The 27603-nt window shown below is 36.9% G+C and overlaps 1 protein-coding gene across 1 annotated transcript in view; it reads right to left on the reverse strand.

Annotated features, from left to right (window-relative positions):
- Window positions 1-3523: 3523 nt before the first annotated feature.
- Window positions 3524-27603, reverse strand: part of GABRA1 (gamma-aminobutyric acid type A receptor subunit alpha1) — a 38463-nt gene continuing 14383 nt past the window's right edge. The window contains exons 4-9 of the mRNA XM_083871454.1: window positions 24114-24334; window positions 22462-22544; window positions 17800-17943; window positions 12103-12255; window positions 8908-9110; window positions 3524-5124 (exon numbers count right to left, since the gene is read on the reverse strand). Coding sequence (XP_083727580.1) covers window positions 4816-5124; window positions 8908-9110; window positions 12103-12255; window positions 17800-17943; window positions 22462-22544; window positions 24114-24334 — 1113 coding nt within the window. The 3' untranslated portion in view covers window positions 3524-4815. The remainder of the gene's footprint in view (window positions 5125-8907; window positions 9111-12102; window positions 12256-17799; window positions 17944-22461; window positions 22545-24113; window positions 24335-27603) is intronic.

Consider the following 27603-nt stretch of genomic DNA (forward strand, 5'->3'; position numbering starts at 1 on the left):
TCAAACAAGGAGTCTAGCAAAGGTAGTGTGCAGCCAACAGCAAATCACTGCTAAACAAATTTAACTTCTTGGGGCTGGTTTGGATCCTTAAGCTTGTACCACTTGAGGCTGATCAAATACTGCATATATAAGGACACTTGAAAAGAAATTAATTGTATCTGTTTACATTGAAATGTCCTTGGCTGAAGAAAGAGTTCAGCAAACACATCTTTGCTCCCTTGACAGCACATTCAGAAAAGCTGTGCCCTTTGTTGGTTGATCTGCAGCTTTTTGAGGGGAAGTATCTCTGGTCTTTGGGTGAGATGCCTGTAACAGCTGTGCTGTAAGTGCAAAATCCACTCAGAGCATCTTCAAATGCCTTAAAGCAGTTTAATAAAATAAATTCATCAGCATCTGTGAAGTCATCCTGCCAGTTCAGATGGGCCTATGGCCAGAAAGAAACTTGTCATTTCAAGGCTTTTACCTCTCTTGTTGTATTTGACGTAGTTTTTAATCAGATGGAACATGACAGCAACAGCTTGACAAGCTGATAATACACTTCACTTGCAAAATTCATGTGCTAGGACTGTAAACACATTTTTATTTAAGCTATGTCATGTTTATGCATAGCACAAGGACTTTTTCTTTAGTGGATCTGCTGTAGAAAGTCTGAGGAGATATAGCATTTTTATATTTTAAAGTATGACTGATATTTTTAACAGCCCATAAGAAAAAGTTTGACTTTGCCCAGTCACACTAATTTATTTGGACAGTCATTCAGATACAAAGCACAGGCTGAAAGAAGTTATCTTATTACTTGCTCCTTGAAGCATGTGTGCCCCATTTTCCAGATATTAGGGTGTTTCATAAGCTGTTATTATTTATCATATTGATGAAAAATAGAAGGAGATAGAAAGAAAATCAGGTTTTTCAGGTCTTAGAGTCCAAGAGAAAGAATTTCATTAGAAAAGTCATTGGTGGTGTAAAAACAGTTCTTGATCACTTACAAAGTCCTGCAGTAGCTGCTAGGGATGATTTAAGGAAAACTGAAGGAGCTTCTTGTTGATGTAATATCAGAACAAACACAGAATTCCTGTGCCAGGGTGTCATGCTGGACTGACTGGTGCCTGTGAATCTGTCACCTGATGAGGCTCTTCTTCCACACTGTGAAACTGAATAGTGTTATATATATCTATTATTTTTTTTTCTCTGAGTCAAATCTTGTTGCCTCTAGATATTTTGACTCATTTTTACTTGAGTAAAAAAAATTCTGCCTAAAAATGTCTGAGCAGTGACAAAGATGTGAGAATCCCCATGTATATGCTCTGCATCTGGCATGTGAACATGGGAGGTGGGTGTTCTAACACCTTCCTCACCATCCTCTTCCAGAAAAGCCCGTGTGGGTTTTCAGAGGGATTCATCTCTGTGGAGGCACTTGTAGGAGGCAAGGAACAGGGATTCAGTCTGCATTATCCTCATTCAAAATAGAGGAAAGCATAATAAATTAATAGAATCTGAGTCCTTCCAGTCTTTCCTTCCATTTTGAAGAATCCTTCTCATGTAGAACTCATGTTTAAGAGCACAATGAATATTGTTATGTACAAATATACACTTTTATCAGCCTTTTGGATCCTCTAAAGCTGTATGTCTGTACAAGTCTCTCCTTACAGAAGACCACAAGCCTTGCTTTCCAGGATCATTTCCAGGAAAGTTTGAGGGCTGAATGCACTGGAATGACTTTTCCTCTCTCCTTTTTTTCTCTTTGGGAAGGAAAGAGGAGTTGAAAACTAAAATTTTCAAGGTATACATATGCTTTTTTAAAATCTACTCCTGCAACTATTTTGATAAGGGAAATATTGTCTTATACAGCCTGAGGTTCTTTACTAACAGTCTTAGATCTGTGTGGTTATTAACCCGTTAAATCTCTAGCTTAAATAGCCATATTTTTACTCTCAATCTCAGGTTTATCTGCCATTTTATCTGGGAGAAAGTGCATTTTATTTTTTTCCTACCTTGTATTAGCCAATGTTGTGGTACAAAACCTTAACAATTGTTCATCTGATGCAATTAATTGCCCTACTGGATATACACAGTACAGAGTGAACTATCTTTTCTGAATGTCAAATCAGATTTGGGAAATGTTCCTGTTATATTTATCCCTGGAAAACACTGGACAGAAAATCACATCTATTAAAACTGCATTCATTACCAAATCCAAGGAAATGAAGTTTTTGAATGAATAGCAGCTAATCAAGCAATGTGTCATAAAAGGCAGTAACTAAAGAAAACCAAAGTAAAACATTCACTTGCATTATTGAACATTTTTAGCTTTATTATTATAATAGAATTACAGTCTGACATAAAATAAAGAGCTTTTGCTAAACTCTGTAAAGCAATACATGCTTCTGCCATAAACAACCTCTATTAGATTTAGGTTTTATTGCCACATCACTGCACTGAGGTGCAATAAACATTCAATGTCATCTTTTTAAAATTATCTCAGGAGTAAACAGAAACTGTCCTCTATAAGAGTGTATCATTATTTTCAAGGAAGACTTACTATTATTACATGGTTTAGCAAAGCATTGTAAAAAAGCTACATAGAGAATACCTTGTCTTTGATAAACTGTGCAGTCAAGTTTATACAGTATAATACTATTGGCATAGACTAACTAAGAGGTGATATAATGCAATCATTGCATAGCAAAAAGCAGACTAGTTAAGTAATATTCACATCTAATGTGCAAAATGCAGACCAAAAGGTAGCTATGAATTGCTAGAAAGATAAAATGCCCTAAATGAACACACTAATGTAACGCCAAAAATAACAAGATAAACAAGTACACAGAAGTTAAAGAGCCATAGTTTATTTTTTTCTATACATATATCTACACATGATACCAGAGATGAAACATCCCCTTTAAAATAAGATCCAATCAGATAACTTATCAAGTTCAGACAGGACTAAATGTTAGACAACGAAGCATTATTAAAAAAAAATAAATCTCTAAATCAAACATTAAATATTTCCTTTTGTAGATGGAGACTGTCAACTTTTTGATTTATTAAGAGTTTAGAAATCACTGCTTATTAAACTTGACTCTCAGTAGCTGTTTCTCTAGAGGCTCATGTAGCACTGTTTCAAAATCCATTCAATAGCATAAATTATATTTTAAAAATTTGATTCTTGCAAATATCCATCATTCTTCCCATCTCTTTGAAAAAACTTTATCTGAAAGTTTATTTCTAAGAGTTAGCAGTAATGATACTGACTAGAATTTTTTTAAAGGGAGCACAATACCTGCAAAATGGACATCTTTTATTTAAAGCCCTTACATATTGTTCCTACAAATATATTGCTACAGTAAAAATGAAATGTAGTAAGTTTACTCAATAAAATCTATTTTCCTGTACATTCTTTTATGTATGACTTCTTTGTATTTAATGCTACATATATTACATCGCTTATTGTAACAGTTATGTTTCAGCAAATATAGCAGTAATATACAGATGAACTTCTGTCTTAACAAATATTTCACCATTTTTACCTACCAAATATAATCCCATACTTTAGTGTTTATGCATGACCTGAGCAGACCAGTCATTAATCTAATAGTATACATTGGATGACATTGTCAAATTGCAAGCTGCTGTACACTTAACCACTTTACAAATGGAATAAATTCCAAGCACTTTCTGCTTATTTATTTTTGTAAGCTTTCCAGTACCACTGATTTATTTTTTTCCTTTATTTCAGGCTCTAAATATGTTTTATTGAGCATTTAACAACATATTAAGAGCTAAGAGGTGAATCCTACACAATGTTTTAAGAACACAACTTTAAAAAAGTAAAAAAATGTACAATCTCATGCTGCATATTTACAGATATTATTTAAATACTATATTTTATCTTTCTGCTATTCATAAATCTCAGTCTAAAGCTTCTTTAATGTATCATTTTATAAAAGAATACATTCAACATATCTAGAGCTTGCAAAAATTTTGTTGTTTGTTTTTTTGTTTTAACTCTCTAAAACATAGTGATGAGTAAAAGCTATCTTTAAAGCATCCAGGAATTGTTTGGATTACAGGGGTGATAGTAGAAATTTGGGATCTGCACTCAGTTGTGCAACTGGTTTTAAACCTAGTCTAGTGAAAACTTAATGCTTGGAACAAGCTTGCAGTAAGAGAGCAGATTAAAGCATTTTTTACCATTAGAACTTATGTGCTATACAGTGACAAACTGTACCTAGAGTGAGTAGATTTCCTTTCTCATTAAAGACTATTTAATATTATAAGTCAGGTAGTTTGGAACATAGAAGAGAAAAGGGATTAGGAAAATAACATATCTTATGGGATTCAGCAAATGGGAAGATTTACATCCTTGAAAAGATTATAAACAGTGTCTGAATAAATGATACAGTCTAGGATGTGCATCAGGAATGTCATAAAGAATATTTCCCCCCTCCCTAATAATCTTCTGAATAAAAATATCTTTTTCATGTACATATACACTATCTTTTGGGAATATTCAGTACTAAGCTTGCTACAAATGGTTTCTTTTTTTTTTGTTTTTCCACCCTCCCATTACTCTACAACTCTTTTCTATTTCCAAAATCACTTTTCCAAAGTATATAGTTTATAATGTTCTCTCCCTCACACACAGGTTTGGTTTTTTTTTTTTTAATATACATATATATTTTACCTTTTACTAACTAAAGAAACCTTTATTTACTTTAAGACAGAGGCAATGAAGCAGATGGGAATTACTGTATGTGAAAAAGGGAAGCAATTTCCAGAGCAAAAAACGAAACAGAACTATACGAATAAATGAGGTTATTGATGTGGAGTTTGAACTTTCAGCTGGGGCTCCCTGTTTAAATAGGTGGCCCAATAGACTAAGTTAAAGATCCCAAAAAGCAGAGGGAAGGCTATTCTTGATAGCCGATCAATTTTACTGACGCTGTTAAAAGTTTTCTTGGGTTCTGCAGGTTTTGTTTCTGGCTTCACTTCTTTGGGCTCAATTGTTGCACTTTTAGCAATGGTTGCCAGCCCAGGGTCCCTTGCAATATTAGGGGTGTAGCTCGTAGCTGCAGCTGTGTATGTGTTGTTTTTCTTGATGAGAGGGTCCTTCACTTTCTTTGGCTGAAGAAAGAAGAAAATATTTCATTCTCAACACCTTCTCAACAGATGAAATTATGAAAAAGCACCCTAACATTTTGCAATTAATTGAATTCATACTACAAAGCTGTAAGAGAGAGGGTAGCTCTGGCTATATAAATCATGCAGAATATTTAGGTGACAATAAAGACAAAATCATCCATTTGTATTATTTGTATTAGGTAAACCAAATTAGATGATGGATAAAAATAATGAGACCTGATAGCTAAGCTCACTGGCAAATCACCTTTAATGATAATCAGTAGTGATAAACCACTCATAATTCAATATTCCCACAAACAACTGTTTCCCTTAGTCAGGATAAAAACTTAAAAGATGCCAAATTCCTAATGTAGCCTTCCAACATTAAGACAAATATTGTGATATGAAGAGCTTTAATATAATTTATAGACAAAAATAAACACCAAATTATCATGCACTTAAGAAGTGGTTTATTCAATAAGATGCAAAGCTGTCAGTATTCTACTCACTAATGGTTTACACCAGAGGCACATGCATTATGGATTAGGAACTTAATTTTCTTGTTTGAATCTTAAAATTGGATCATAATGGCTGAAATGGCATTCCATATGCAAAGACTTTAATGTCTGTATGAGTTTTTCATCCACCTACTTATATTGCTACAGCAAAAATACATAGAATATCTTTTGGGGGAGGAGGACTTATTGAACTAATTTAAATTTATTTTATCCCTGGGTCCTTATATTTTCTAGTATTCTATTTTTGGGATCCAGTTGTAGGAAAAAAGTTATATTTTGACATCTGGGCATACCAGTTAGAATTGAACTGTCCCAGTTTCTGGCAGACCAAACCTTTTTATCAGCCACTGTCCAAGGATAAACACAGAAGAAAGATGTAGTGGGTCATTAAGAAGGTGTAAGGATTCCTCCAATTACGTGAAAAAAAACCCAACAACAAAACATATAATGAAGACCAATTCCAAGAGCTTAGAAAAATCTTCAGGCAGTATTTGCCTCAAAAAGAAAAGGCAAATGTTATCCATTTTATCCTCTTGGGATGGGGAAAGGTGTGGTTGAAGAGAAAATATCAGTGGAATTTGATCTATTTTGTCATTTTACAAGGCAGCAGATACAATTCTCTGTTTTCAAGAAGCAGCTGTCCCAGGGGGGCAATATTTTTATGTGGTCACAGTACTTATAATGACAGATCAACTATAGGTTAATGGCTACTTTGACCCCCTAATAATGGAGATTAGATTAAAAAATCTCGTTCAAGAGGTGAACATTTCAGGGAGCGGGCAGACTCCTGCTGGACAGGAAACAAAACTGCAAAAGCCTGAGGCAAGTGGGGAGATGATTGTGGAGTAACATCTTGGAGTCCCATGCTGGAAAGAAATGTAGGCTCAAATGTTAAAATTATGCTACTTAATAAGGAAAGCGATTCACCTAATGACTCTGATGTAGATGTTTTTTAATTCATGGAAATAAAATTCTTAGCTTCAGGCCAAAAAAAATCTTCAAATCTTTGGAACAAACAGGTTCAAAAAATATTCCAACAAAAAAGCCACGTCAGGTTTTTTTGTTTGTTCATTTTTGTTGTTTGTTTTGTTCTTTTGATTTTTTTTTTTTTTTTGGGGGGGGGAGGGGGTGTTTGTTTGTTTTGGGTTTTTTGGGTGTCCATTTTTTCCCCTCCCAGGTAGGGAGGCTGCTAACATGGGTACTGAGTGTGAAGGCAGTCCTGTTTGCTTCTCATTCAGATACTCTGGTGAGCAGCAATAAATCCAGCAGACAAAGAGCAGCTTCACTGAAGTCTCAGAGGAAACCCTTTCAAATAGATTTAAATGTCACTAGAAATCTGATCCACAGAAAACTCTGACACCAGCCTGGCTCTTAATATTTCATGTCAAATTCAACTTCATGAAAAAGCAGTATGACAGCTAATTAGAGCTCTAAATTTGATTAAGCTGTGATGCTCTGATCATTGTGAGCATGCCTTGCTTGCTTTCCTCACTGCAGAAAACTCACACAACCAGGGACCAGCAAATGACATCTAAAGCCCCTTACCTGCTAACAAGCATAAAGCCATAAATCTTCCAATGTTTTGAACAATGTTTACTGGTGTAGGGATTTTTTTAGAATGTAGTTTTCTTTGTAACAAATGAAACAGCTCATTATAGTAACTACATTACAAGGGAGGATAAATTAGCAAGGCAATATTTAATATTAAAGGATACAGTTCTATCAATGCTGTTCATTTTTATGGCAAATGTCTTGAAAACATGAAAACAAAGAATAAAAAAAATATTTTCGGTGAAAGTATCATCAATAACTGAAAACTCAACATTCAGCAGCAGTTGTGCAGCTCATTACTCTAAGTTTGTTTTGTTACTTCACTCTTTCGTTCTACAGTACTTTTGTAGTAGTTTCCATTGTATAAATGCCCTAATTTAATCTGGAGGGTTTTTTCACTGACTTATGCAACTAATATACATAAATAATGTATACACATGTAATCCTGAATTAAAAATGTATCTTTGCATATCAGTGAGTTACATCTGCTCCTCCAAATACCTGTTCTGATAAATCTCTAGTCTATGAATGTTCAGGATAACCAGTTCATCGGGTTAACCCAACTGAATTTACTTGCGTGCAGAAGCAGCTGACATGGTAACTCATAGAAATGGGAAACTTCTCTTTCATCCCCTAAATGTCCTCAATAATTCCTTGATGCACCTGTAGTTTACAGACCAGGTCTGATCCCAGACCAAAAGGAATCAGTGTGAGTTTTCTCCGGTACATTCAGGGAGGTACAGATCAGGATTGCACAGTCCCAGCATAGCTCTCAATTCCTCCTTCTAAACAAACACATTTTCCTAGAGCTAAGAAAGGAAAAAAAGAATGCCTGTGATGATTTCTTTGGTAATGATAATAGAGCAGCCCTTCTGAATTTTGTGTTGAGGAGCACTGTACCTTGGGAACTGCCAAATACTGCAGCCACAAGCTTTTTTCTCTATACTGAGGCATCTACATTTTCTCTTGTTCAAACAGAAAAAATTAATTGCCTTCCCTTAAAATAATACATGTTCATCTTTTTTTCTGCTCAGTTGCAGAAGTCAAAATCTCAGTAGAATATTTCACTATTAATAGCATTAAGTATCACCCAGTATGTCAGAAGTAGTATTTAGGTATATTAAGTGTCTAAGCAATCATGGCATAGAAATGCTGTACGTGGACACAGGAGGAAACTCTTTTGGAGTAATAACTGCTCTACATAATAATAATGCAACTTTTAATAAAGTATTATTACATACTTATACAGTAATAACTTTTGTATATAATAAAACGTTTAATGTGCTGAACCCCTCCCACAGAGTGACCAGAGTATGGCAGTGTGACCAGAGTCACCAGACTTTTAATGTGCCAAACCCCTCCCACACAGTGACCAGAGCGACCAGACCTTTAATGTGCTAAACCCCTCCCACACAGTGACCAGAGTATGACCAGAGTGTGACCAGAGTGACTAGAATTTTAATGTGCTAAAGCCTTCCCATAGATTGACTGGGTATGGCAGTGTGACCAGAGTATGGCAGTGTGACCTGACTTTTTCTGTGCTAAACCCCTCCCACGGAGTGACCAGAGTGACCAGAGTATGACCAGAGTGACCAGAGTATGGCAATGTGACCAGAGTGTGACCAGAGTGACCAGACTTTTTCTGTGCCAAACCCCTCCTGTAGAGTGGCCACCAGGGCAGAGTGTGATGCTTGGGATGAACACAGGGCAGTGTTACCTTTTCAGGGACAACACTCTTGCCGTCCCAGGCGTAGCCCCTCTTGGTGAAGTAGTTGACGGTGGCAAACTCGATGAGCGCAGAGAAGACAAAGGCGTAGCACACGGCGATGAACCAGTCCATGGCCGTGGCGTAGGCCACCTTGGGCAGGGAGTTCCTGGCGCTGATGCTCAGGGTGGTCATGGTCAGTACCGTTGTCACCCCTGCAAGGCAAAGGGTTTGTGTCTTCAGGCCAGTGCTGGGGTTTTGTCCTGCGTATCCCTATAGCTACCATAGGTGGGGAAGCCTTTTTCACACCCCTGGGGATGCTGTTTTACACCACAACGACATAGACTCCGAGATTCAGAAAGCTGAAATGACTCCTTTATTTTTGGGATGTGTCTCTCCTATATCCTATTCTACACTAACCGATTTGATTGGTGAAACAAAGGCAAACCTCTTCTATCACATTGGTCATTCCAGAGGGACATCAAGAAGAAGTCCCTCCTAGGAAAAGGAATGGATAACAAAGTTACAGTTACAAAAACATCTTCCCTGTTTACAGAAAATTCCCTGGGAAAAGAATTTCAGGAAACCAAACCTCAGGCATGGAACCAGGACTACAGCAAAGGGTTTGTGTCTTCAGGCCAGGGGCTGTTTTTTTGTGCTTCATTTTCCTGTAGGTGGGGAAGCCTTTTCTACACCCATGGTTTTTAAAATTTCCCCAAGTTCAGTTTCTAAATGAGGATATCAGGTTTCAAGTTCTGTCGAAGTTGCTTGATTTTCCAAACAATTTTTATGCTTTTATTCTTTGATGTTTTTATAGTAGAATACTATTTTTAAAGTTGGAATGGAAATATAATTTGTTTCAAAATATAATTATATTTTGAAATATAATAACTTTACTCTTCCTGGTATTTGAAGGATTTAATTGCTTTTCTTTATTCATGCCCTGCAAATTGTACTACAGATGTAACAATTTAACATCTTTAGTTCTTTCTTGCAGCAGCTCTGAGATACTTTAGAAAACTAAAAAACTTGTTCCAGGTTATTTGGGGTATTATATTTCAAAGATATATTCAAGGGCACCAAGATTTATATGTTATTTCCTTTTTTTTTAACTGATGGCTTTACAGATTTCTGTCCCTTTGTCCACTGACACACTGAACACAGCAAAGATTTTATGTAAGAATGACAATGTAATTTGCATTTGTGATTTCAGAGCTTCTCACTGCTGAACCTTTCCTCTAACCTGGCCCTAGAGAGCGAGCAGAACTGTACTGAATTCACTCTGCTTGCAGCTGCTTGGAAAAATGAATCTCTGAGTGCACACCAGGCATTTACATCAACTCACACGTCCACAAGTTACCTTGACAACTGCACTGTCATGTCTTGAATGTGTCTGGTGAGTTCATCTTCGCTGCACTGAGTGTTAGTGGGGATGAACAGGGGGCTAAAATAGGTCAGTTAATGAACCACATAGTTACGTGGTAGTGTGAAGAGCTTGAATTATTAGTGCCTAATGAGGAAGCAATTTCTCTTTCCTGAGATGCAGCCAAATGTTTTATTTAGCTTATTACTAGTGAGGTTATGTTTCTCTTACATAGTAGCAGAAGAAAGATTTGTAACTTTTATTATCTATGGTACTAAGTGGGTTAAAAGATGGAAGTTGTGCTTCTGTATGTATATGCATTCATGCAAGATGTTCTGAAACTGTTTCACTGTCATTTTGAAATGAAAAAGGTATCTTGGTACATAATGATGGAGTAAACCCAAGAGTATTTACTAAATAGCTGTCTTCTAAAAGGAAAACTGAGAAATTTGTGGGTTCTTGAGCCTGTGAAGATAGCAGTTTGAAAGTTGTGCAGTATTAGATATTATCCATTGAGACTAGGAAATTCTGTTCTCCACCTAGTGACAGCGAAGTACAGCATTTCAAACTGATGATCAGACATTTCTTTTTAAATGGCATGTGCAAAAGGAGGTAAAATAGTTACAATTTCAATAGCTTTGACCATAAAAGTCCTTAGTAGAGTAGTTCTCAGCAAAGCTGATGTTAAAAATTCAGAATTAATTTTAGTTGCTAAACAATATTATGTAAATCAAATTTGATTATACTGTAATCTAAACCACTGTTCTGTAAATGCACATCTGTATATCAACAGAAAGCCACTGCTTGGTTCATGAGGTCTAAGGCTATGCAAGCTGTGACTGATTTCCAGAGAAAGTGGGAAACTGAAGCACAGCTGTGAAGGGTGCAAGAAAAGATCCATAAAAATAGCTCTTGTTCAACAAGACCTTCAGAGGCTGCGTTTCTCCACAGTCACTCTCTGGCTTTTCCATGTCCAGCATAAATGGGTTAATTCTCTTTGGCAAAGCCAGAAGGCCCAAACCATCCTGCCCTTGCAGTGCCCTGAGGCAGCAAAACGAGTGTCAAAGCCAACTTGGCTGGGGGTGCTTCTGCCTCCTGCCAAAGGTGTTCAGCACTCCCATCTGGACATCACCAAGGACTAGCAAGGGCTAGGTCACACAGCAGAAATCTCAGGTTCTAGCTTTCCTAAATGAAAATTCATTGCATATATATATATATATATATAATTTTTTTTAAGTATGCACTTGACTTGGGTTAATATCTCCAAAGAATATAAGAATTTTAAGATAAGCTTTTGCAAGCAGTGGTTAAACTCTAGGGACCAGCTGTATAAACTTGAGAGTCTTTATGGCCTTCTCACTGCATTCCTTGAGTGCATGTATTCACTGCTCTAAGCGCAATAAATTGTTGCTGATCTCAACAGTAGCCTGTAAAAGGGATTAAGGAAAAAAAAATAAAATAAGAATTTTTAGAGGGCCTGAAGATGTAAAATTATGGATACCCATTGATTAAAGCCTTTTTGATAATCCCATGATTAATATCATTGCCATTGTCAGAGATGTTTTATTCATAATCTGATTGTTTTGGAAAATTCAAATGGTAATGGATGGCTTGCGGTATTTTCAGGTCTCTTTGTAGAATCAGTTCAAAATCAGTTTAAAAGCTTTGGACCTTTACCTTCACAATGAAATTTGTTAGCTCTTGTGTGCTGCAACATGCCCAGGCTCACACTGTTCCCCAATACCATGTTACAAATTACTTTTACCATTTCTGAACATGATTTCATAACATTTCTGAAACCCAATTGCCTCCTGATTGGCAGGAGGTTTATGGGTCCTGCTTACCAAACACAGTTCTTGCTGGAACAGATTCTCTGTTAAGCCAGAAGGACACCTGGGACAGTATCACTGTCATGATGCAGGGCAGGTAAGTCTGGATGACAAAGTAACCAATCTTCCTCTTCAAATGGAAGTGTGTAGTCATAACAACATATTCCCCTAAAACCAAGAAAAAAAAAATTAAAGCTTTTATAAATATACACATCAGAGGTCTTTAGAGGAAGTATTTTTTCATTACATTCACCCCTATTATAAAATAGAAGTCCTCAAATTAAAATGTGTCGGCTCTGAATAAAACACTTAATAAACCTAGTGGGTTTTTTAGTTTTTCCCTAATAGTACAAAACCAGACGTTTCTGGGAAATGCTAATTAAATTTACATATTTTCATCTCTACTGAGTAATGAATGAAAGTCTGCATTAACTAGTGGCTGTTTAAAGCTCTTGTGGAAGGTCTTATTCCATTAGAAGATGGAAAGCCACCATAGCATACTCATGCAAACATCATCTAAATCCAGACAACCTCTCCAAAGTATTTCTGCTGGGCCAAGCTTAAGATGCAATTGCTGAAGTGATGGCGTTTGCATTACCACTGTCAGAGCTTTATGTACTCTGGAGTGTCCCTGTTCTGCTAATTTAGTACCTTAGTAAATTATTATTCTCACCTGAAATAAAGGATTACTGCAAGAATAACACACAATATTTTCATTAGCACTTATGCTTGTGGAGCTACAAAATTGTATGAGCTGGGTACTCCAAATGCAGTGAAAAATTTTGGGGGTTTAATATATTAATATATTTCATTTATTCTTTAAAAAATTAATATTCTAATACACTAATGTCATTCAATAAACCTTTCTTGCCAGCAGAGCAAATAATGCTCATTTTGAGATCATTATATATATAATTCAAAATGGATTTTGGAAAACAGTATATTCTCCAAAGACTGAAAAACCTTTTGGGTTTTTTTTTTTTTGGTTTTGGGTATGTTGTTTTTTTTTTTAGTAGACTGATTCTTATTATGCAATAAACATCTTAGGAATGAAACAAGTAGACACAGAACTGAATGGAAACTTCTGTCTAGATTAGAGATGACATGTGAAATTACTGTAGCTCTATTTTAAAATGTAGGCAGCTGGAAAGAGAATGTTGCTCTTGTACAGGAAAAGCTTGAACTTGATTGAAAAACTATGTCTAGACCTTGACTGCTTATGCACAGAGCATGTCAAATGCCCATTTCTGTAATGCAGAGTCCAGAAGAACATCCATTTGAGCAATCTTGCTCAATTTCTAACCCCAAGGAAAGCTTATTTATAAGATGTGACAATGCTCTTTTAATATAAAAGACAGTAGCAAAGGGGGAAAAGAGAATAAATTTTAAATTGAGTGGTAAAGCAAAGGATATACAAGGAAATTTTTATTTTAAAAATAGGAATGGCTGTAGTACAGTGGGATTTATTACTTGAATTTTGCTCACCTTTTTTTAACTTTCACTGAAACAACCTCCTTGTCCTCTGTACCAGAGATTATGATCTTAAAAAAAGGTGCCAGTCTTAGCTAGGGGAGCCAATAATTTAATTTTATCTACTTAAAATATGACATGGGAGACTATTTTAATGCAATCAGATATAGAATGCTCACCACGGTATGTCAGAATTAACTCAGCGATTGTAGATGGCAAGCTAAGAATACAGAGGGAACACACCACTGTACTCTGAGGCTTTATTTAGCTGCCTAAATTATCAAAGTATTTTTAACCTCTGGAAAATGAGAACAAGATCCAAAGCATAAAGGCAATTAAAAAGACAGGGATTACTCTCATCTGTAAAGCACTGCAGCAGGTCTGAGCTGGGAGTCAGAGAAAGGCAATGCTGGGAGGAGTGAATTAGGCAAAGGAGAGCTCTGCAATTCAGTTACAAGGCAAAACCAAGTTTCCACAGTACCAATGGACTGCACTTATCAGGCAGTCCCTTATTAAAAGATAGTAGTTGTTTTATAAGATTTATTGAAATGAAGGACACGAAAGCACTGCAGTTATTTACTGCATCTTTACCTTTCTATACTTTATGGCTTTCTTCAATTGAACAGCGTTGCCACACTTGTGACAGCTGCTGGTCACTCTCATAGCTTTCCAATTCCTCTGGGATTCTATTTTGGAAGCATTGCAATGCAGCCATAAAATTCCCCACAATCTAAAATTTCAAGCAGCTCTTGAGCAAAATATTGCCTGTATTCACAGTGTCTGATTGCTGTGCTTTCACCAATGGTACCTTATACGTCTTATATTCTCTTCTCTCTTATCTTTTCTTATCCAAGGAAGTTAGAAAGAAAGATATTTCTTCTTAGCTAAATTGTAATTCCTGAAGTCTTCTACAAATAGCTCTGTTGAGCAGATAAATCTGATTTTCACTCTATTTATTCCAATGTTTAAATTAATTTATATGTAATAGACAATATGAAGCATTTAAAGGTAATCAAACAAATTCTGCATCTATATTGACTTTATTTTTGAATGACTGTCCACACTGGAATACTTCCAGAGGTTTGGAAGAGTTTGTATTCAGTGCTTCTGGAGGTGCAGTTTTTAACCAGCCCTTGATTTTACAGTACATTGCAATAATTGAGTCAAATGTGCAGATCGTATAAACCAACCTGTGCCCTTAGATGAAAGTAATTGATAATTCAGTACAGTTACATTAAAGCTATTTCTCAGTGTTCTGTAAACTATTTGGAAAAAAACCAGATTTATCATCACCTGAAGTTAATGTGCATCACATCAGACATAAGATTTGAGGTGAGGACTGAGTTTGAGCTGTAACAATAATTTTCTATTACTCTAGATAGAGAAGTAAAGCTTTCCTTGCCATTAATTCAAAACAAAGTATTTATAATTTACTATTCATGCCATGTAAGTCAGTTAAAAAAAACCAAACTCTTAATAACAACATCATCTCTGCAGACTTAGAGAGATAAGAAAAAAACTAACAGTTTTGAGTATAAATCCTGATGATTCTTGATGCAAAGCAATGTTTTCAAGGTGGCAAAGTAATTCCATATAAATAGAAACTTGCACAAGCCCTTTAAGCATTTGTTAAGGGGCTTACAAAAAGATTTTGGAATCTTTCTGAGTCAATATGAATCAGTGGCTGGAGAGTGACAGTAATTTTACATACAAATAAAAAAAATGGATGACTCTGCTTAAACAAAATAGCAGCAGCAATAATTATTATTTCACTTAATACTATTTTTAAGCCTGTAGTATCTTGCATTGTTAGAATAGATGAACAAACTGTACCATAAAAAAGTTTTAATGTTTCAAGCTTCTCTTGTCATTAAAAAATCAGTTTGTAGTTATCTTGTTCTATACCCATAAATAGGGATTGCAGGTGGCCTACTTGGCAAGGAAGAAATTAAAGGAAAAAAAAGCACTCTATAGATCCATGAAATCATTTAATAGCTTTGAGAATGTTTAGAATAACCTGGCTACACCCAGATCCTTGGGAAGATAAGTATCTAGAATTCCACACAACTGTGAATACCATCTCTAAATTTGCGCAAGATGTTGTAGATTGCTCTAATGATCCACAGAATCAGCTGCAAAAGAACTTTATTTTCTGTCCTAATAAAGGTGTGTGTTCAGAACTCTCAGGTGAAGATTGACTTCAATTCCTTTTGTCTTCTTTTAAGATGAGTCACTATTCATGACTCTGAAAGCAGGGAGGAATTTCATAACTTTCATTACATCTGTCATATATTAAACCAGAGGTGATCAGAGGATAAAGACATAGAAGATGCTGTTGAGACTACCTGCCCACCCACCTCAAGAGGGAGAAAAGGGATTATTAACCACTTCTGATCTTCACCTCTAGTATGGGGAAAGAAAAGCATTTTTCTTTCCAAGGCAAATAATGAAGGATTTTCCTTTGAGACATTGAATTTGCAAGCAATAAATATGTTTCTTCTACAACTGTGTGTTCTTATCAGGTAGTAATTAAAGAGGATTATAAATTTGTAAACACTAAAAAGATTCTGTAATGAGATTATTTTTAGTTTTGGAATAGTTTTCCATTTAGTTCTTTGTACTGTTTTTCAGCATCTAAACAACAATACCTTCATCTCAGCATATTAATTATACTGTATTTAACCTAATAGATAGCAATGGTAAAGAGTTTTCTCAGGTAGAAAAAGGAAGCATAATTCAAATATTTGAAATAGCTAAACAATGGGCAAAACAAATTGGTTGTTTCTTCATGGAAATGCATAAAGAAATCTTAAACTTATGTTTCAGTTCTGTTTGAAAATTTCTTGTCTGCCCTTCTTAACAGTCTACAGCATGCTCCTCACTTTGCTGGCTAATGAACCATGCCTGGCACTTCTATTGGGTTTAGTTATGTTCCCTCATGAGCCTTTTCTGATTCTGCTCCTGCCCTTGGAGCACCTGCAGGGAGCAAAGGCAGCCCCACAGCCTGGCCAGGGCTCTCTGGGAGAACCAAGGGCTGAGATCCTGCAGCTCCCCCCAAATCCTATTGACTTCCCAGCAAAGGGCAGTTGGGGTGAATTATTGGCTGCAGAAAAGCCAGTGGCAACATTTCCATCTCTGGGCAGGCCGAGAGCTCTCCCCTTTTTACCTGCTTGTTGCACACCTCTGTGCTCAGCAATGGGAGCAGTTGTGTTGGTGCTGTTCTTATACAAAGTTCTTATTATTGCCATTCCACTTCCTTTTATATCAACTGAATAGGAGCTTCCAAGCAGTAACCTAGAAACTTGTCTGTGAGAGATTTTCTTGGCTTAATAGAGAATATGAATATATTTTAGCAAGCTAAATAAAAAATTCAGACACAAATTCAGTCACCTTAAAGTGACTCACTTTCCCTTAAATGTTCATTGACTTCAACAACACATTAGGAAATGTGGTTTATGCAGTTATAAGTGGACTTCTCTCTGTCACAATGTTGGATGCATTCCAAAGCAATACAACCACTTCACCTCAAGCAGTGCTGCTTTTGGTCCATTGACAAAAATCTGGTCAACAGAGCTCTTGTTCATGCCCAGTGCTTGGTTTTTTAGTGAATTTAAATCATCCAAATTATTAGAAAACAAAGTTTTTAAAAATTACATCTTGAAAGAAGCACTGCAAATTTTAAAAATAAGGGGCTGTAGCCAGCTCCAAGGTTATGGGTATATCATACTATAAATATCAGCTGTAGTTCTATATCTCATTAAATTTTTGGAGTTAAAGCTGGTGCCAGCATTTTGGATGGTTCAGATGGTTTTGAGTTTGATGACAGTTTTTTTTATTCTTTAAATACTTCTTTGAGAAATTATGTACTTGCTTTTAGTGACTTCACTGCCTCCAGAAATATGATCTTTGAGGATTCATATTGTTATGCTATTTTTATCAGCCTGTATAGTAAGCAGATAATATGAGAAGAACATGAGGAATGCTTCTTTTTTACATAAATTATTAGTTTTTCTGGCTAGATCTGACACTGTAGGAACTTTTTAATTGTTCAAATACTTTACCACCAGTGGAAGTAGGAAAATAATCCCATAATGTATTATCTTTTCAGAGTCATGTTTTCCTAATCTGAAGTACATATACTGTAATTTACCCCTCACTTTTACGTCTTTGTATTTTTTAATCCCGCTCTGAATTACATCCTGACAGTTAAATATCACCCTTCCAAAAAAATATTCCACAGACCTGTACTGGACTGCACAATTCCAGAGTCCACAGTCTGTCCCAGCAGGTCGTACTGGTTCAGTCGAGAGCCGTCTTCAGCCACAACCACTGACCTGGCTGGTTCCCGTGTCCACTCATACACAACCTCTGCTCTGGTGTAAGCATCTAAGTCAAAACAAACACATTGCATTTCAGCTTTGCACTTTCTGTTGCCTTATGGCTTCGTCAGAACAATATTTTGAGCAGTAGTTTGAGTATTTAGTACTCTTTCATTATCTGCGGAAACCCACAACTACCTTACTGGGATTTGTCTATACGGAGTAAAATTGATTTAAATGACAAAATTAACTGATTTACAGTTGACAAAACAGCTAGATATCTGCTGTAGGGCTGGATTAAGGTTGGTCCTCTATGGCATGAAAATATTTCTCTCATATATTTCCTGCCTATGTAAAGAAGTGAGAGTGAGAAGTGCAATTTCATGAGCATGCAAGAACCCCAATGCTTTTTCTAACTTCTAGTTATTGTAAAGAAAAATGAGCCCCAGACTTTTCAATTTTTCATAGTGTGATAGTGTCTGGTTCTCTGTAAATTCTTCTCAGAGTGGCTTCACTGATCTTCTCATCCTTAGCCTGGCTACAGCTCCCCACTTGGTCTTGCCCCCATCACACTGTCCTTGCTGTGAAATGAGCCTAGCAGACATTTCTGAGGCTGCCCAGGAGAGAGTGAGTTTAAATCACAATTATTCTTTTTTTTTTTTTTCTTTGGTTATTTCTGAATAGTCCTTGCACTTAAGACTTAAGTTTGGAGCAAGGCAAAAGAAAAGTGCTATGGGCTCTCCATGCCCCAGCAGTTTGGTGTGTTACACAGATAATTCAGTAGCATCTACACATGCCATTGAGGGGCTTTGTGCTGCTATTTATGTTCTTTTCAGAATCGAGCTTCACATAAATATTATTAATCCTAATTCCTTGGTAAAACTCTGCTGTCATTCATTTTGTGCAGTCTGGAATCTGGCAGCTCTCACTGGAGCAGTTGGGTGGGAGTTAATTGACTACACAGAGGCATCTCATGTCACTCTTTACACCTAAAGAGTATCCAAAGGCATGACTGGCAAGGAATGTGTGGCCAGAATCTGCATCGAGCTTGCACCCACCAAAGGCAGCTGGAGCTGGATGGGACATCTCAGGGCATCCAAAATGACAGTAGGATTCTACCTACAGGATGAGAATTTCCCTTTTTCCAGACTGACAAGCAGGAAGGGAAAGGGAGGAATCTGATTCACTTGACCTCATTTGTGAGTTAGCAACTTTACCTTATCAGTGTAAGAGATAACAGCTAGTAATTGAAGAGTTGGTTGGATAGAATGTGCTGGAAAATTAATTGCAAGGCATTTTTGAAGCTAAAGGGTGCTTTTATCCTTGGGCTTCATATTCCCTAAGCACTGTAACATATCTTGGAATATGTTTTCGGAGTCAATGGTGAAAGCAAATCTACACCTTAATAATTCTGATTTTAAAAATAATGGCCACAGTAAACACAGATATTGACATGCTAATTTAGTCACATAAAGACTAATAAAATTAATTTTCAAGTGTTTGTCCTGGAGTATGAGAATGGCTTGGAAGAGAGAACAGTGCTTTTCTGAGCTACTGAGAATGACTGGTTTAGAGGGAAGGGGGTGCACTGGGCAGTGCCAGAAATGAGCTGCCAAATTTGGTGCTCCATTCAGCTGCCCCCCTCAGCTTCCAACTCGTGTGGCATGGGCAGCAACGCAGCATCTGCTCCCATCACTGCTGGTTTCCAGAGTGACCTCAGTTCTAAACTGACAATCAGATGTTCATGGGAAGAGTTGAGGAGAGCATCTGCCTTTCTGATTTTGTTTTGCCAACATATGGCATTTTGTTGTTCCAGAATTTCTTTAGCATTTGTCACATTGAATTTACACTGGAATAATCTCTGGCTTAAGCTGCTCTCTGGCAAATCACTTTAGCCTTGGAGCTGGGTCAAACACTTATTGGTCCCTGCAGTATGGGCAGAGTCCACAGGACATGTGAAACTCCTTTTTTGTGAGGCTTTTAGGAACCCAGCTCCAAGAAGTGATGAGTAACAGTGGAGGACATAAAAAACCTCTTATCCAATTTAATCTAAAACAAATGGAGCTAGGCAAACACTACCTTGGGGAGTGAAGTGTTAGATTGTAGTCTGCACTTTAAGCATGGATTTTGTGACAATTAAATGCATTTTCCAGTAAATTTTCCAGTCGATTAAGATGATTATAATTAATTGCTTCAGTTTGACAAAAATGTCCCAAATGTATTTAAATATAATTCTCACTTAAAATGTGGCAATTAATTATAAGATCTGTTCCTTTTTTATGTATAACAGTGACTCCCACTTTCATAACTTGCTTGGGTCCAGCCATTTCTCCTGTTGGAGTTATTTCTATGTATGTCAATCATGAAATATTGAGAGAAATCTATAACTTGATAATTATGGCATATGATCTGATGAGAAGGAAGGGAGAGATCCAGCTTTAGTGGCTGTTTTCAACAGTGAATTCTTCATGCAGTGTTTCAGTAAAACCATGTTACAGAAGGAACTCCTCCCCATGAGGATCCCAGATTAGGAGCTCGCCTGAATTTAGGGAGTGAATGAAAAGTTTCCTTGAAAACTCCTTGATTTTGTCTAATGACTCTTCCAAGCATTCGTAGTTACTTTTTCTAGGGCCAGTTTAGGACAGCTGCCATAGAACATTAATGTTCAAACAAATAAAGAAATGATAAAAACCTGTACAACATGACAGTCCAAGTCTGAGCTTAGAATGTCAGTTATTGCCTTTGAGTGGTGTAAGAAATGGCCTTTCTATCAGAAATATCAGTGATTTTTTTTGTTCAATTCAGATACATTGTAAAAATATTTTTTAAGGATAAAAAATCAATTTAGATGCAGATATACTTGTATGTTTTTCTGCTCTCTTGTTCTTGCCTTCTGGTGTGGTTCTGGACATCTATGAAACCACATTATCTACCCCTTTTATTTGATCATTTCTGCTAATCTTAGTCATTTAACTGAGGCAAAGTCCTCAGTAATCTGGAAAGCCATGCACTATGTGAATGAAGAGTACATTAATCTGGGACACAGTGAGCCAGAAAGAACTCAGTGTAGGGAAAGAATGGGAAATATTGTTCATACTGGGGAAGGTGTGGAGTTCGGGCTGTGGTTCAGTGATGCACAGATGTGGTGATGGGTGTCTTGTCTAGTCTATAAAATTCAGTCTCGTAAGTCAAATTTGTTCACAAACTGTTCCTGGTTTAAATTGTCATTAGCAGGGTTTTTCCAGGATTAGCCATCTCCCTGCCTCGCAGTTCCAGCACGATGCCTGCAGGGACACTTTAATGAGCACATCCACAGAAATTCCATCCTGCAGCCACTGCTGAACTCACTGGGATCTCGGGTGCACAGATCTCTTATTAATCAAGAACTCACTGCAGTATCTGTCCTTTATAAACTGGAGTAAAGTGTCCCCCCACTCCATTCTCTTTCACGAGATATTTGGAAAGATTTATTGGAAGTGCTCTCTAAAAAAAACCTTAACATTCAAGGGGCAAACTATTCTTGTCAGTCATACTCCAAGGTTGTATGAGCTTTTTGTTCTCTAAGTTTTATCTAGGAGATTAGCAGCTCTTTAAAGACAAGACATCTCTGCTGTCTCATGGCAAACATAGAACCATTCAGCCCAAAGTAAATGATCACCCTGTCGGGTACCATGTGAAGAATGAATTGAGTTTTCTGTTTGTTGACTTCTAAAATTGATCAAGCCACTAAGTAACCATTATCAGTGAAACGACCCATTTCTGTTAGAAAAAAGTAACCATTGAAGAAACAATTTGTACACTATTACATCTTCCATATATTTTAACTTCCTTGTTTGTGTTAAATGAATTAGAGTAAATTAGATCTTCACTTTTTTTTCCCTTTGTATTTCATTTCTAAAAATATTATGTTTACTTAAGTGTCAGGTTGGTTGCTATTCAAACTGAAGTTTTGGGGAAAATTCTCAATGTACCAAAAGCTTTGTCAGTTACTGCACTGATTTCAATTCCATGACTTTGTTCATTATGTTCTCTCATCTAGGGCTATGAATGTTGCAAGTGGAAGACTCTATTTGGAGAGATCTGATGGATCTATTTCTGAGATCTTTCACTTCCAAAAATGTTCCATGACTGTATATGAGTATCTTCTAATCCGAGGAAAAATGCTGATCTAAACATACCAAGACTAGAGTAGCAAAACTGTTTTCACCTAAACCAATTCAGTTATCTATGGCATGTATTGCTTTTCTTTAAGAGTGATTCTGGGTTTTAACAAAACAACTATAAGATTAACAACATTTTCTATGCGACAAACTACTTTTCTAGATATTTAGAGCACTGTCATTTTCATCATTTGTGAATGTCCAGGCATCACACTGTAGGATACTTAAGACACATAAATGAGGTCCATTTTATATATAAATTTATATATATATATATTTATATATATATATAAAAGAATAAAGATACAACCCTGACAAAAACGTAAAAAATACACAAGATTAAAACCTTGAGGTTTTCTCAGTTGCAAAATATTCTTTTAAGGTGGCCTAAAAATGGGAGAAACCTCAATTTAAAATAAACTTACAGCTTCCAAATTTCAAGGGGCAAGCATGTGCATCCATAGGAAAGTCTTCTAAATGCATTGGACATTCTGCTCTCACAGTCAATCTATAATGGATTAATGAGCAAAAGGACACATTTATTCTACTTTCATAGAAATAGCAAATAGACTTCTATTAAGACACACAGCATAAGTACAGCACAGTATCTGTTATGTGAATTATCAGCAGTTACAACTGGACCTCAATTGTCTGGCTGAAGGTGCAACAGCTCTGCCCCTCTGCCCTTCCTCATGGTACATCAGAGGCATGCTCAGGCTTCTAATTTGATGTGAGGATTAAAATCTATTAGCAACTGCAATTGCTTCCTTGCTGCCATCATTAAATTGGCCCACTCTGGATGCTCAGATATCTGCTGAAATCATTTCATTGCTATCAGCTTGAGTGCAAACATGTTTCTCAATAAAAGAGATTAAATGAACTAGAAACAGTCACATACCACACATCAGCAGAGAATGAACAGTAATACTTGAAGAGTAGGCTGAGGATTGCATTAAGGCACTTGCAAAGGTGAGGAAATAGAAATGGTTATGAACAAAAGAAGAGACACATGTGAACAATGTGCTGCCAAGATAGTGTTCCTGTGGATTAAATCCCTAACAGCTGAGCATTTAGACAGACAAGAAAAATTGACCTGGACTTGTGTAGCTACCAGCCAAGACAATTCTGCTTCAGTCTAGCCAGTCTTGAAAGATGTTGCACAATAAATTGAACATCCCAAATGCCTGGGGAATTTGTTTTCTCCAAACGTTTGTACTGATTTTAAAAATATCTTTAAATTTTTTTAAAGAAAACTCAGTGTTCACCTAAGTACTAGGTTACCAATCTTGACATGAAGCCAACAGAATCCCTTTATACCTTGTTTTGGTTCCATAGAAGACATAAAGGGAGGATGTGTGGCTCTATAGAGACAATATGCCCTTTTTTTTCATTTTTTAATTTGTAGGTTTTTAATGTTTGCATGACTGTATATCATCATTATTTCAAAAGGATTTATTTAACTCCTCTAATAACAGCTAAAGTTCATTTATCCATGAAGAGAATAATATATTTCCAATGAATGCTGTCAACACAAAAATAATTTTTCTCCTAACTTTGCAGATTCTTTAATCAATGGGAAAAGAAATGTCTATTTTTATGCTGTCATGGTTTATAATCCCAAGCACAAGAAATATTAAGAATGGTCAATGAATTATGGGTGTATCTGTTCATTCTTAGAATCTGCTTTCTACAGGATCCAAAGGTTAAAGACCCTTGCACACAATTTAGGAGTACAGATTATATTAAACTTTCAGGCTTTATACTTTGCTGATGGAATCTTTGAAAGCAATGCCAAAATAAGATCCTCTGCAAACTGATGGAATCCAAATACTGTATGAACCTTTTCAAAATCAAGCATTAAGACACATCCAGGGAGTGTAGAGGTAGCACAGCAGGAGAGGAAAAATAAACACTGCAAACAGCTCAGATTGCCCATCATCCCAAGGCCCATTGTGAAAATAATTATTAAGCAGGAATCAAATTATGCTGAAAAAGGAACCCGTTTCCTATCTGGAAAATATGCTTTCACAAGTAAAATTGCAAAACTAAATGAAGGATGTAATATTTTAGGGCTCACCTCATTGTGTATAGCAACGTCCCATCCTCTGTTATTCGTAATAGTTTATTTGGCATTGTCATGTTATGAGCCACTGACTTCTTTCCATTGTGGAAAAAGGTATCAGGCGTCCAAATTTTGCTGGCCATTAAATTATTTAATCGGAGAACAGTCATAGGTCCTTTGAATTTTAATCTCTCATCTTTCCAGCTTTGGCGGAAAAATACATCTATAGTGTATTCCTACATCAATTCAGAAAAAAGGGAAACACTCAGGATGTCATATGTTGCAATATGGGAACTTGAAAAGTATGTTCTTACCATTCCCTAGAAGCAAGATGACTAGTAATGAAATTAGTCATTATCAGAAGGTTTGCTTTCTGTATTACTTACAATGTACCTGAAGCTGGTTATCAAACAGTTACAATATCATCACTGTTTTCAACAGAATAAACATCAGGAAGTATTTCAAAAGTTGCCCATGAGTTGGACATAATTAAATGGAAACAAAATAATTCACCCTTTTCCCACTTGAACTGTAATTTGAAGCTGCAGATAGGTGGCCAGTATGTGTGGCACAGGAAATGTGTTTCAGAATAAAACAAACCTTGTGAGACAGGGTCTTACTAGAGCCTTTTGTTCTAAATGTCTCGTTAGCATAAACATGTAATCAACCTGCAGAAAGTTCACAGTTCACTGAAATTATATGGTCTGATTGATGAGATGTGGGATGGTTCACTGGGCTAAATGGTTGGACTACAAAGAGCACAAGCTGAGGACACCTTTGGGCCAAGAGTCACAGTCTGATTCCATGTGGATGGGAGGAGAAAAGTAGTGCCTGACCCAGTGGACATGGGGAAAACCAAAATAACCAACACTCAAAAATAACCAACACTAAGAAATATTTGTGACAAAGCAACGGGAACCAAGTTAAGGGGGAGAGAATGAAAGTGAGAAAGATATGTTGGAATACTATACATAAAATATAGGTGTATGTGGGGTGAAAATTACAAAAACTGTGAATGCAGTGTACTACAGGTTTTTCTAAGGAAAAATTCCATCCCCACATGGAAGTTCAGTATGGGATTATCCTCCCCCTTCCATCTTTGCTGTTATGACAAACAACAAAAGCAATTATCCAAATGTGGTTCTGAATTACTCTGAATGAGACTCTTTTGGCTGAGAAATGGCACCTTTGCTGAGATCTCCTGCAAATGGAGAGGCCAAATCCTGAAACAGAGAGAACTCCTGTGTGTGAAGGCACACAGAGCTATACGGAAAAGAGCTGTCCTGACAAACATGATTGTAAACAGAAACATTCTGGAAGGAGCATGCAAAATGTCTCCACAGCAAAGTCCTTCAGATTTGTGCTTTTTCTTTTTAACAACCAGCAGCACTCCATACAACAAAAGCACTTTTGAGCTGTTTATTCCTTGTGTGACTATTAGCAAGAAAGAATGGTGATTCTTACTGATGTGTGTTTTTCCTACTTTTAGGGTATGAAATGCCTGAATAATTTTTTTGTTGACATGGAAATGTAGTTACATGGGGTGTTCTAATTTTGGGTTCTCTTGGTGGATTTTTAAATTTAATTTTATTCTATTTATATCCCAGACCTGTGAATCATTTGGGTGCAGACTTAGTTGTATTTCCATTTTTTAATCACTTGCTCAGTGAACTGCTGAAGCCTGAGTTTATTCAGCTTCACTGAAAGCAGTTTGCACTTATAGCCAATTACTTGATTCAGAATTTTGCTGGGTCATGGCCTGAGGTTGAATTGTGACAAAATCCTGTCCCAGCTGTGCAGTACTGTAGGACAGAAGGAGGTGTAAAAGACAGCATCCATCATTAAAATTTTGAATTTCCTCCATGTTTTACTAGGACCAAAGAAAATTTCCTCCTACACACACGGGAAAGGTAAAAGACATGCTCAGAAGGTGACATCATTTCAGCCATTCCCTTTTTCTCTTTCAGCTGCAAAGGGGGTGAGTGGGAGGTGGTTCAGGTTGAGAAAACAGAGTCTGGTTTTTCGCTTCATACAAACACAAGGTTTATTTGTTGGAAAAGGACAAGGAGTCAGAAAGATTTGATAAGGGTCCTGACAGCATAAGATAAAATTCAATTAAAAAGCAGCTGACAGGTCATGCCTGGCACAGACTGAATCTTCCCCTATCCCAGGTCATCATACCATATAGAGTGAATTAATTTTGGCCAAGATATCTCAGCTCTTCAGCTTTCACTACCCACTTAAGCATGTACATTAATTCTCCTCAAATGAATCCTGACAGACAGCTGATCTTTAGAGCTGAGCCATCAGATACTCTGATTAGGGCTTTCTCCTACAGAGCAAGGGAGCAGGAGGATTTTCTCTGGGCTATGTACAATAGCATTGGCCTATGTGCAGACATATGAGTGAGGTGGAATTTGGAATGAATTCTCCACAGCAGAGACTCTCCATTCCACAGTGCACAGGCTAAAAAAAGAAGATTCCTATCTTCACTTTGAATAAATTATATGGTATTGAATATTTATAATGCTTTGACTTAAATGTTCTTTAATTTACTCTTCTAATACTTCTCCCTGGAGATTGTTTATTCACAGGGTAGATCACTCTGTGGTCTACATGAGGTTCTGTACAGGAAGAAAGTAAGACAGATAATTATTCACGAAAAGCTTTCAATACAGAAAAACTGGCAATGAAGGTTTCCCAGAAAAAAAATTCTGCCTAATGAAACAGTTAATTTTGAAATGCTTATTCCAAATAATATACATCAAAAATTTCACAAAAATGACAGTTCATATGAGAATAGCCAAATATCTGTTGTTCTGTTCAATTCACCATGTGAACGTGCCTGAAAACCTGCAAAGTTCCTCCAAAAGAGAGGATTTTATTTTAGAAAGTGCTTTTCCCCCATTTAGCTTTATTCACAATATAAGAACAAGCCAAGTCAGTCTCTTTATAGACTATCAGGTTTTGTCTATGCCACTCTTAGCAGTGGGTAGGAGAGTGGGTAGGAGCACCATGAGCACTCCCTGACTTATCCATGCAGGTGCCTCACTGTGTCCCTGCACACTGATGGCTGGGGTGTGCTGGTGTCAGTGTGAGCTCTTTCCTAACCCTCAGTGTCAGCTGCAACACCCCCTGGCCAGCCCAGCCCCAGCCGAGGCTCAGACACAGCACATCCTCCCCTTGCCTTCCCAAAGTGCTCCCACACCCCACAGCTGCACACAGAGAACCTGGGGAGCCCTCAGCTGAGGGATGTTGGAGCCCTGGAAGCTGAGAAATTCAGGTTTTCTGTGCTGGCAGGCACTGACCCTCAGGAGGATACTGTTTGGCCTGGGGCCGTGGAGTTTGGGCTTCCAAGGCTGGGTGGTGGCACTGGGATTATGGTTGTGTAGTTTGAATGGAAGTGTGTGACATCACAGGGTGCAAAACTTGGGAGTTTGAGATTTAAGTATACAGTAATATATATAAATCAACATGGAAGATTTAGGGCATAGGCTAAGTCCTT

Source organism: Zosterops lateralis (genome assembly GCF_965231275.1).
Source record: "Zosterops lateralis genome assembly, chromosome: 14".
NCBI classification, from domain to species: Eukaryota; Metazoa; Chordata; class Aves; order Passeriformes; family Zosteropidae; genus Zosterops; species Zosterops lateralis.